The sequence below is a fragment of the Marmota marmota genome, unplaced genomic scaffold (assembly GCF_001458135.2).
Source record: "Marmota marmota marmota unplaced genomic scaffold, marMar, whole genome shotgun sequence".
In the NCBI taxonomy this organism is placed as follows: domain Eukaryota; kingdom Metazoa; phylum Chordata; class Mammalia; order Rodentia; family Sciuridae; genus Marmota; species Marmota marmota.
Genome location: NW_025999924.1, coordinates 2608563 through 2621292, shown reverse-complemented (window position 1 = coordinate 2621292; position 12730 = coordinate 2608563). Strand labels below are relative to the sequence as shown.

The window sequence follows — 12730 nt, the reverse complement described above, 5'->3', positions numbered from 1 at the left end:
ATATATATATATATATATTAAGAATATATTACTTGCCCAGGTAATATGAACATATGACCAATTTTTGCATCAGAACATTTAAAAGATAGAAGTCTTTCTTAGCAGAAGTGTTATAACCTGTATTTTGATAAATGACACCTACAAATTTCTGTAAGGACAAGATGCATCATTAGAAAAAAGAAAAAAAATTGGGTAGTTTGGCCCAGAGAAATAAATCAACAGACAAATCAATTAACCAAAGGCAAAGAAAATTCAGAAGTAGCAAAAATAATACCCATCAAATGCATTTATGAAACAAAATAAATAGCAAAGAGTAAATTATGGGCTGGGGGTATAGCTCAGTGGTAGAGCTCAGGCTTATCATGCACAGGGCCCTGGGAACAATACCCAACAACAACAACAAAAAGATACGTTCTTTTTTCTTTCTTTTTTTTTTTTCTTTTGTTGTTTTTGTTTTAATGTAGATGGAAAACTTGCCTTTATTTTATTTGTTTATTTTTTTATGCAATGCTAAGATCGAACCCAAAACGGTACCTTTTGTAGATCCAACATAAGTTTCATTTTAGCTATTAACATTTAAAAAATGCTTTTGGCAAAGAAAGTTTTACAGACAAGTTAGTATTAGGCTATTAAGTATTAGGATAGCCTTAAAATAATAGAAGAAAAACACTGCTTCAAAAAGTCCCAGCTGAGCCTTTTCAGTCTCTGCCCTGCCACAGACACTGATGAGAAGGACCAATATTCAGGCTTCCACTTCATCTTCTTGAGTAAAAATGGGAAGACACTTTTGAATTGAGTAAACCTGAGTCTCCTGAACAGGAGTTTATAATATCCTCTCTTCCGTAAAGAACTTAAACAAAAAATGACTGGTCATCAACTGTATCTGCAAGCGTGTGCTACACTCAGAGAACGGGGAAGGATTTAGATGCACTTCTACAAAACTTAATGTTATATGGTGATATTAACTCAAAAACTCACAAAGCCACCACAAATCTATTTCTGCCTCCCATTGTCCTCCATTCCTGATAGAAGGGGTATGAAAGAGAAAGTGTTTCCATTTTCAAAGACAGTCTCTGCTCCTGCTAGGTGACATGGCCTAGAAACCCCTCCTGTCCTCTTACAACTGCTCAGGCTCCTTCTGGTACCCTCTGTCTGCTGCTCAGGAGCCTCAAGCCCTGAATTTAATGTTTTATAAAATCCCAAGATGTATTATACTTACTATATTCTCACATCCAAAGGTCATTTAGTTTCAGCCAATCGTCAGCATCAAGAATTGAATTAAAGGGTAAAATCAAAGAATAAAATAAAAGCACACATCCAATTCTGGTTCAACCCTCACCCGTAGGAAGAAAGTTGTTTTGTTTGTTTTTTATTTTTCTTTTTAAATGTACATGACAGTAAAGTGTATTTTGGCATATTATACATACACGGAGTATAACATTCTAATAAGTATCCCATTCTTGTGGTTGAACATGATATGGAGTTACCCTGGTCATATATTCATATTAACATAGGAAAGTTATGTCCAATTAAAACAAACCTAGGAATTGTTGGGCACTATAGGCATCACTATACTATAGTGATACGACTATATATTTCCAAATCAAAAACTGGGTTAGGTAGGTAATGAAATGTCTTTTTCTTCCCTCCAATTTATAAATGGGTCTGGAGGAAAAGGTATGAAATACCCTCAACATTTAAAGAAGTACTTTGTTTAAAAAAAAAATGACATAAATCAAGACTATACCAGATAATCTGATACAAAGACATATCATGAAAAGGTGAGCCAGAAGCTAAAGGCAGTGGCTCCCAGCCCCCATGTTAAAACTGACTCACTCGGTTAGGTCTTAAACATACTTACTTTCCAGAGGGTTTTACCTAGGGATAACACAGAACCACTGAGTGGTAGGTGGGGGCAGGGGGGTTACCATGAACTAGCCTCTAGATGGATTCTGCTAAGGTTTTCACTTCTGGACACTCATCTCTCCATGACATTTTCTTTATCCAAAAAAATTAGCCAAAAGTTTATTTTTTATTTTTTTGTTTTTTGTTTGTTTTTAAGTATTGTGCAATGAGAGACAGATATATGAAAGGAGAGGATAAACTTGCTTAGGTTTAGGGAAGGGTCAAAAAAGAGCTGATGGATCTGCACAGCCAATGTGCCAGGTCAACCAAGAACAAATGGTTTTCATGCACTTACTTGACTTGTCATCAAGGATAACCACTCCCTGCTTGCTAACACTATATACATTATGGACGATGAACTTGGAGTTGACAAATTTGACATCTAAAACTTCTTCTAAGGAGTCTAAGCCAAGGATTTTCTGTAAACTAGAAGATAAATAATAATCATTATTAACCTTGAAACCTGGTGCTGCAGAACGTTATTCTTTAAAGGGCATTATTGTCATGCACTTCACCCAATCGTTGAAGGCAAACTTAGCAGAAATGGAATGCAATTTAAAAATAAAAACCTGAAAAAATATCCTTTTGCCATTAACATACTACTTTAATGATTCAATAATACAATGCTTTGAATTGAAGAAAATAATTTTATGAGAAAAAATATTATACAATCAAAAACTAATTTATCCAATGATGACAAACTGCTACTAGTATATCTTTGTAAGAAAAAATAATTGCTGTAATACTCTTAACTTTAATTATACTTATAGTTCTTCATACATGAGACCAAATTTTCCCTTGTGTTTATTAAGATTGCAATGTTACTCAAAAGTTAAACTCTTAAATTCCTATTTAAATAGCAATAGAAAATTTTCAGAATTTAAATTGTTTGCTAAACAACATAGCTACAGATTATGCGAAAGTTGAGATTTTTTTCCATAATTTCAGAAATTAAATATGTAAAGAATAATGAAGATACAAAACAGAAAAAAAATCACTAAAATTTCTCATAGTTATCAAATGTACATACTATGATAATGTCATAGACTTCCATATCTCTTCTACATTGGCTTCTGTCAGCTGTCTGCGGTGGACAAGACGGCAAGCAGGCACCTCTCCAATAGCAATACTGTGACGCTTGAACCACATCTCAGAATTCTAATTTGGGAGGTGAGGAAGAAGGGGGAAAGGAAGGAGAAGGAATAGTAAGAGAGAATAAATCTTTCGATATATAGGGTATGATTTGATAGGAATAATTTAAGATAAATAATTACAATTACAAACTAACTTTCTTTGTGTGGACCAATGAGAAATGAGTAAGGACTCTTAGGATTAGGTCATATTATAGACGAATGTTTATAAATTACAAAAGAACAACATCAATAAGCATGACAGTAAACAGTACCTACCTTCATTTACTATGGTAGTTTCAACTACTCAGTGAAGCCGAAGTGTGATTAATATAAAAACAATTTTTTTTTGAAATGGGGTTTTGCTAGGTTGCACAAGCTTGTCTGAAACTCCTGGGCTCAAGGGATCCCCCTGTCTCAGCCTCCAAAGCAGCCAGAACCACAGGCATGATCCACCACACTTAGCACAGTAAAATAACTTTTTATTTTTTGAGACGTGGTCTTGCTGATTGCTGAGGCTGGTCTTAAACTTGAGATCCTACTGTCTCAGCCTCTGGAACATCTGGGATTATAGAAGAATGCCACTGTGCCCACCTCATAAAATAATTTTTTATTAATTTACAATTAAATTGAGAAATATCTATTCAAATCCACACACTGTCCAAATTGAGTGATTAATTACAATAAAATTAGATTACTTTGACAAATTTTCTAAAGCAAATGTCAAATAAATACACTATTGGGGGGCTGGGGATGTGGCTCAAGCGGTAGCGCGCTCGCCTGGTATGCGTGCGGCCCGGGTTCGATCCTCAGCACCACATACACACAAAGATGTTGTGTCTGCCGAAAATTAAACAATAAAAATAAATAAAAATTAAAAAAAAAATACACTATTGGAAAGCAGCTCAAAACTGGCATCTGCCAAAGGAGAATCAAGAGCTCAAGGACAGCTGAGGACACCAGAAGAGAAGGAATGAACCCCTTTCCACAGAGGAAAAAACTAAAGCTTAGAGGGGTTAAATAATTTGCCCCAAGTCACTCAGCTCTGCCACATTATTCTTAGGAGCTCATATTTAGACTACTAGACACAAGTTACAAAACTTTCTTTTCATAATCACAGAGAAGAATTTGGACATTTAAAAGGCAATACACGGGCTGAGGTTGTGGCTCAGTGGTAGAGTGCTCGCCTAGCAAGCACCACATACAAATAAATAAAGTTTTTTTTAAAAAGGCAATATATATAAGAAATCACAAAGAATTTCTATAATTTTTTTTTTTTTTTACAAAAAAACATAGAAAAATCTTACTTGTAAAAAAAGGAGAAGGAATTTTCTGGGATTTCTTTGTGTGTGTGTGTGTGTGTGTGTGTGTGTGTTGCTGGGGATTGAACTCAGGGCCACGTGCATGCAAGACAAGCACTCTAATAATTGAGCTATATTCCCAGCCCTGGGATTTTTTTTTTAATTGGTTTTTGGTTTTGCTTTTAAAGAATTACTGAACTACGAAAGAAATTCAAAGGCCACATGGATGTGTGAATTTCTAAGCATCTAAAACAGGTGTTTTAGAAGGAAAAGTTGGAGGTAACAACATTTGTCTAGCAAGTCTACTTACAAATCTTTCCTAAAAAAATACTCATGAATATATTCAAATAATTGTCTGTAAAGGTATTGCTTAGCACATTGTTTATATGTTGAAAAACTGGAAATACTGTAAACACCTAACAGTAAAGGAGTAGAGAAGTAAAATATCAATTTTATATTAGACATGATGCAGGTATTAAAAATAATGTTGGATGTTGAAAAGCATGAAAACAATGAGCATAGTACACTGTTGTAAGTGAAGAACTCAGGCTCCAAAACAGCCCAGTATGACCTCATTTCTGAGTTAAAAACATGCATAGAAAAAAGAATATACAATAAAAATATTAATAATAGAAATTCTCTCTAGGTAATATTATGAGTAATTCATTTTCTTCTTTCTCTTCCTATAAACAATTCTATGAAATAATTTATTATGGCAATAGTTCTTAATACTGAGAAACTGTGTACCAGGTGCTGTTCTAAACACTTTTTTTTTCTCCTTTGAAATATATTTTAATTAAGAAAGGATAACATGTTTTAGGTATTACTTTTACTACCTTAAGTAGTGCTAAAAAGTAATCTGAATTGCTATTCTTTATAATAACTAAAAAAAACACAACCAAAGGAAGTTGTGAAATTTGTAACAGGTGTTTAGAGTCATTAAATATAAGGGTTCTTCTTTTCCTTGGGATAAACATCATCTACTCCTTGAAATGTATTACTACCATAAAATTTCATAATATAGATGGCAGTATAAAAATGTATAATAGTGGGCTGGGGTTGTGGCTCAGTGGCAGAGTGCTTGCCTTGCACATGTGAGGTACTGGGTTTGATCCTCAGCACCACTTAAAAATGCATAAACAAAATAAAGACATTGTGTCCATATATAAGTAAAAAATATTTTTTAAAAAATGTATAATAGTTATATAACTAAGCTTTTTATAATTTAGCACTAAATGAAACTTCTTACATGTTCCCAAGTTAAATAATAATATATCAAGAAAATGACAAAAATTTAAGAGTTCTTTTTCTTAGCAAATTAATATAAAATTAGCCTCACTTTCATACTGTTACAGAAATATCTATACTATACCATGTATTATACATTCCTTACTGAGCCAATACAAATTTCAAATGTGCAATATTAAATGAATTCTACCTACTCAAAGTAAATTTTTAAGACCTTTTGTTTTTCAAATAAAAAATATAGTAGGTAATGATCATCACATTCCACCATTATTAATTACCTCATGTCTCCCCTTCCCCTCCAACCCCTCTAGATAGAGTTTGTCTATTCCTCCCATGTTCCCACTCCCTATATAAATAAAAAAAAATACATAAAAATATAGTAGGTATCCCTTAAAATACATAATGGAGACATTCCAAGCACTTTGTAGGTACGAACTCAACTCCATTTCCACAGCAACCCTACCTTGGAGGGATGAGTATACTAGTTTCACTGATCAGAGAACTCAGACACAAGCACATGGATGATACAAAGACACAAGCTCAAACAGCCACAATCTGGAGAAGCCACAATTTGTACCCAGCAGTTTGGCACCAGAGCCCACACAGCAAATAACCACATCTGCTTTATTTTATTTTGTTTGTTTGGGTTTGGTTTGAAATAATGGCTATGTAAGATAGCCAAAACATAAAACAAAAAACAAAACAAAACAAAACAAAAAAACAAGCAAACCGAAGGCAGAGACAGAAAGAAAAAGTTAAACAACAGAAAAGAACAAGCTCAAGTTTCATAAAGGATGAACTGTTTATTAATTGACAACTTCATCATTCTAAAAGTTCATCAAGGGCCCCACTGAGGACACCTCCTGTTCTGCCATTTCCCTTTGAACTATCCTAAGAAGCAGGAGCCCAAGCTTTGGTGGAATGATTGTAGGCATGCAGCCCCTTCCCTACACTTTAGGAGTTTTTGTTTTATGCAAAATATTTATCAAGTGTCCCTGCGTGCCAGGCATCATGCAAGGCTCTACAAAGAGAGTAATGTGTGAGAAAACAGTTTTATGCATAAAACAAACAGGGAGTGCAGCCCCTTCCCTACACATAAGGGGTTGTGGGGGGGGGGTGGAATACAAGCAAAGGCAGGACAAAAGTCACAAAGAAATAAAAAGAGATATGGATACAAATGGCCAGGGAGAAACATAGGCTTAAGCAGGGAGAAGGCTGGTAAATCTGGGACTCTGGCATATCAATTCAGATCTCCCCAGAATTAAAACTGAAAATAGAAGTCGCTGTCATTGGTGCAAAGCCCTGAACAATGGATTGAGATGTTCTATTGAACACTTGGGTCTTCCTAGTGGGGGCACCAGGAACATTATAACTTCACAGAACCAGGTAGAACAGAAGAGGGAATCATATCAGTGGCATAAAAGCACATTGATATGAGATTCTATCTCTATGTAAACAATACTGGATGAGTTTAAAATGAAAAAATGATTGTTGAATAACAACTCTACAATCATATTCCCCGGTGTTTAAATTCAAATGTTCTAAAAACATACCTGATCTCTTAAAGTTTATATTTTAATTTTCTATAGGACAAGAACTATTGACTGCACCTTGACTAAGTACTCCTAATTGGACATAAATAGTCCTCTAATAGCACTCACTCTTCCGTGTACTTTTTATTGTATGCTTTATTGGACAACAAGTCCTTTCAAAATAAAAACTGTCACACATTACTGCCTTTGCAGAGTCTTTCATGATGCCTGGCATGTAGAGACACTCGAAAAATCTTTTGCATAAATAAGTTTAAGCAAAAGGAGACATCAAATACAGTGTCTCCTCTAAGTTCCAGGGCCATTGTTCCCATCTGCCTGTGAGACACCTACATTTACTACCATCCATCTTTATCACCAAATTTATCACCATTCCTGACACATCCACAAGGTCCCTACAGAGTTCCCATTTTGGTCACTGGTATCACTCTTTTCCTTGTAATCATTTTGATAAAAATCTAAGCTTCTTAACTGTTTTCTCCAAAATGAGACATTATACAATCTCTTCAGGGGGAAAAAAAAAAAAAAAAAGGAGTGGGGATATAACTCAGATGTAAAGCACCCCTGGATTCAATCTTCATACTGTAAAAATAAAATAAAAAATATTTACCTAAAAGCTTAAAAATTACTAGTCTGTCTGAATAGGTAATTCTTTGGAAAGACACAAAATATAAGAATTTATACATAAGTACAGTTACATTATTGCAACTTATATGTACAACTACTTAGTCAATAACAAATAATGAAAAAAGTTCTATTAATCATCCCCCAAAATTATGTTTCATTAATTTTTGAATGAATTATGTAAACTTGGATTTCGTTAGGAGCATCTTTATGGGGAAAAGGGGTTGTTCCAGGGACTGAACTCAGAGGCACTCAACAGCTAAGCCATATCCCCAGCCCTATTTTGTATTTTATTTAGAGACAGAGTCTCGCTGAGTTGCTTAGCTCCTCGCTTTTTCTGAGGCTGACTTTGAACTCATGATCCTCCTGCCATAGCCTCCAGAGCCACTGGGATTACAGGCGTGAGCCACCACACCTAGAAGGAGTATCTTTAACATGCAAAAAATTTGTAACACTTTAAACCAGATTTCCCAACCTGGAATTTATAGCTCTCTAGAATTCTTTGAGGGCATTATTTAAACCTCCAGAGGGTAAAATGTAAAAATCAAGAGCTAAGTCATATATTATGCATATATAACTTTAAAGAATAGAAAATCAATCCAGCTTTCTTGTGGGACTTTTCTCTACATCATGGGNTATATATATAGTTTCTTTTAATTACTTGGCCTAAAAATAGTTTCATCATATCTTTGTCTAGTTGCATAAGACTAGATTAACTTAAAACCATAGTGTTAGCAAAATTCTTTAAAATCACCTTATCAAAGTTTTTCTCTGTATTTTATTTTTTAGCATTATCTCAATCTTGGTAGTCATCAACTAGGGATATTTTAAGAAGATATGCAAAAGAAGAGTGAGTCTATTCCACAGTGAACTGAGGTTTTCCTACACTAGAAGAATCTGCCTTTGTTCATATATTGTGTCAAGGATCATTCTACAATATATCATGCCCAACCCTTCTTACTTTCAACTATTAATAATAACAAACTTCAGGAGAAAAAAACAGAAGAGGAGTAAGTCATGGAGCAGACAAGAAAAAAAGGATTGCAATGGGAGTTTTAATAGATATTTGCTCTGACTGAACATAAGAAAACAGCTACCACATATTCTGTCAAACTGTCAATGGGCAAGAGTGAAAAAATGTAAGAGCCGATCTTTCTTGGTTAACTGTCTCTCAGCTGTTGTCAGGTATGATATTGTCTTATAGTACTTCAAGGCCATTGTTCATAAGGCACTAACAGAAGCAACTGGACCAAACCTGGGCATTATCAGATAATGTCTTTAAGTCACATCACTTACCAGCACAACTGGCCTCACTGGGATGTTCTCCTGCGAGGTGCCCGGTGGGGGATCATTCCATTCTGGAAATTTAATAATATTCTTTTGGTATAGGGGCTTCTTTGGATATGGCTTCAGGGGTGAAGAAGGAGGAAATCTAAAAATCCAGAAGAAATGTTCTATTATTAGGATAAGTGGGAAAACCACATTATTTTAATAGTAATTCCCACATTTTGCATAAGAATTCCACACTTTAGATAATAAATGATCTTATACTTCATCAAATTATTATATGGCTAATTGTATCCAATAATAACAAATTTTTACAAAATATTCATTATGGGCTGGGGTTGTGGCTCACTGGTAGAACACGTGCCTCGCACATGTGAGGTACTGAGTTCGATCCTCAGCACCACACAAAAATAAATAAATAAAGATATTATGTCCATCTACAACTAAAAAATATTTTTAAAAAATATTCATTACCTCTAGATAAGGAAGAGAGGTGGGAGGGAAAGGAAGGGAGAATGGGAATTGCATGGAAGAGGAAAGGAGACCCCCTTCATTATACAGAATATAGGTATGACGATGTGAGGGGAAAAAAAAAAAAAGAAGAAGTGAGTCACATTAGATTGGGTAGAGAGAAGTGATGGGAGGGGACGGGAAGGGAAGGGGGAATAGGAAGGACAGTAGAATAAAATAGACATTATTATTGTTGTGGGTATATATGTGACTGCATGACCAATGTAATTCTGCAACCTGTACACTCAGAAAAATGAGAAATTATATCCCATCTTATTCAAATAAATTTTAAAACAAATTAAAAAAATGGAAAAAATATTCATTATGCCCCTCAAAATTTATGGAGAAAAACAGCCATCAAATATGTGATATTGTTAAAAATAAATAAAACTTGTTCCCTTGTCATAGGATATTCATGACTAAAAATGCTATTAATGGGAGGCTTAGCCCTTTGTTTTACTCAGCTTGAAATTCTTAATGCTCATTACTCAAGCCAAAACTTGTAGAAATAGAAATTACTGATAGCAAAATCCTCAATAATACTTACTGAATAATACATTAATATGGAAGTCATTTGGCCTGGTAATTACTTTTGTAACTGCTTCTAATAAAAATTAACCCTCCTTCTTTTGAATATCTAACAATTCACACTGAGATTTAAGCTTCAGTCTAGAAACCTGTCCAGAAGGAGCTAGAAACCTGCCCAGTATCTTTCTTCTGCCTTTCTACAGGGCTTCCCTGTTCCTAGCCTTCCTGCATATCAGTAAAATCACTTTCCGAACAAGCACACACAAGCCTACATAAATTCCAACTCTCTAAAATGATCTATACCATAACTGATAAGGAACTGAAACTAAATATTTATTTTTTCCTCAGAGGATCTTTTTTTTTTTTTAATAAACTTGTTGGAAAAGAACACATTGCAAATGCATTGCATGGCTGGGAGTGTAGCTCAGTGGAACAGCATTTGCCTAGCATGCACAAGGCTCTGGGTTCCATCCCCAGCAAAGAAGGAGAAGGAGAAGAAGAATGTGGAAACAAAGAATTTTAAAATGTCTATACTTTTCAAGGAATGTTTATATCAAGGTAAATCTAGAGAATCATAAAGAATAAGAAAACTATGGAGATATTTTCAAAAAAACAGTCTCAAGAGACTTGAAAAGTGATAACTAATAGAGAAAAGTTGAGTTTCATCTTCTCTAAAAGAATACCCAATAATTACTTTCAGAGTGAGAAAAAAAATGAGGTCTGAAAATCATTAAAACAAGTGAAAGATAAATAAACCGAAAGATAGTTTAAAATCAAGTTACCAAAGCAGTTTTCCCAAGAGTCCAAACTAAATTTCTAAAGCCAGTCAAAAGTACACCACTGTGTAAGTAAAGGTTGACTTACAGAACTCAAGTCTAATTTCTTGGAAGCCAACAATAATGACAAAAGTTCTATTTCCAGCCAAACTATAGCACTCAAATATACAAAGCAAACACACATTCACATACACATATAATATTATATATAATTTCAGGAATTCACAGACTACCCACCTCTCAGTCCTTTAAAAGTTAAACACAATGCCTACCCCACCACCAAGACCCATGACTCACTCTCCCACTTCATTCCCTCAAATATGGTGTAAAATTTTTGGGCCTGAGTTCCAGGCTTAGCTTTCTCGTGAACTATCTACATGGCCTTTGAAAAGGAAAAGTTTCAAATAACCCAATCAATAAATGGGCAAAGGAACTGAACAAGCACTTCACAGAATATGTGAAAAATACTTAACATCTCTAGCAATTAGAGAAATGCATATTAAAACTACACTGAGATTTCATCTCACTCCAGTCAGAATGGCAATTATCAAGAAGACAAGTTATAATAAGTGCTGGCAAGGATGTGGGGAAAAGCCACACTCATATACTGCTGGTGGGACTGAAAATTGGTTCAGCCACTATGGAAAGCAGTATGGAGATTCCTCAAAAAACTTAGAATGCAACCACCATTTGACTCAGTTATCCCAATCCTCAGTGTGTATCCAAAGGACTTCAAATCAGCACACTACAGTGACACAGCCCCATCAATATTTATAACAGCTCAATTCACAATAGTTAAACTGTGGAACCAACCTAGGTGCCCTTCAACAGATGAATAGATAAAGAAAATGTGAAATATATGTATATATATATATATATATATATATATATATATATATACACACACACACACACACATATATATATATACACACACACACACACCATGGAATATCACTCAGCCATGAAGAGAATGAAATTATGGCATTTGCCAGTAAATGGATGGAACTAAAGACTATCATACTAAGTGAAATAAGCCAATCCCCCAAAAAATCAAAAGCCAAATGATCTCTCTGATATTTAAATGCTAACTCACAATCAAGGGTCAGGGGTAGGAAAAATAGAAGTACTTTGGATTAGACAAAGGGGAATGAAAGGAAGGGAGGGAGAATGGGAGGAGGAGAGACAGTAGATTACTTTCCTATGTTCATATATGAATACACAACCACTGTAACTCCACATCATGCACAACCAGAAGAAAGGGAAGTTGTATCCCATATATGTATAATAGGTCAAAATACATTATACTGCCATGTGTTAAAAAAAGAAAAAAAGAAAAGGGAAAGTTTCTAAATAACAATTTATTTCATTTGACAAATAAAAAATTAAATTGGATAAGTTATTAATTCTTTTAGGTTCAAAAATATGCTTCTTTCATTTCCATACCAAGAAACAAGTAATGTCTTCCAAAGATCAAAGCAGAATTTCTTATGTGCAGAGCAATGATTGAAGATATGTCAAGGAGTCACTTTTCCACCCACCATGAAAAGATGGGATCTTTGCTGCTATCAACAGCAGGCACACTGTTTTCACAGCAGGCTGGCAATCTTGCCAGAGACAAAAATGCCAAAGAGCTCCCTCCAGTGGACTACTTTTATTTTGTGCATTGAAAATTATTAATTTAATCCTAACATTTTATTCATGTAGTCTTTGCTGGAAAGCCTGTTAGAGATGATCTCATTCAAATACCACATTTTTCACAGAGAAACAAAGATCCAAGCAACAAAAGTAACTTATTAAAGTCTCACAGCTAGGACTGGGGCTGGGACTCAGCGGTAGAGTGGAAGGAAGGAAGGAAGGAAGGAAGGAAG

At 34.7% G+C, this 12730-nt stretch overlaps 1 protein-coding gene across 1 annotated transcript in view; it reads right to left on the bottom strand.

The window, feature by feature from the left end:
* The window catches only part of Depdc1b (DEP domain containing 1B), a 92139-nt gene that overhangs the window by 34218 nt on the left and 45191 nt on the right, over positions 1 to 12730 (bottom strand). Inside the window, exons 3-5 of the mRNA XM_048799985.1 lie at positions 9055 to 9190; positions 2936 to 3063; positions 2201 to 2331 (exon numbers count right to left, since the gene is read on the bottom strand). Coding sequence (XP_048655942.1) covers positions 2201 to 2331; positions 2936 to 3063; positions 9055 to 9190 — 395 coding nt within the window. The remainder of the gene's footprint in view (positions 1 to 2200; positions 2332 to 2935; positions 3064 to 9054; positions 9191 to 12730) is intronic.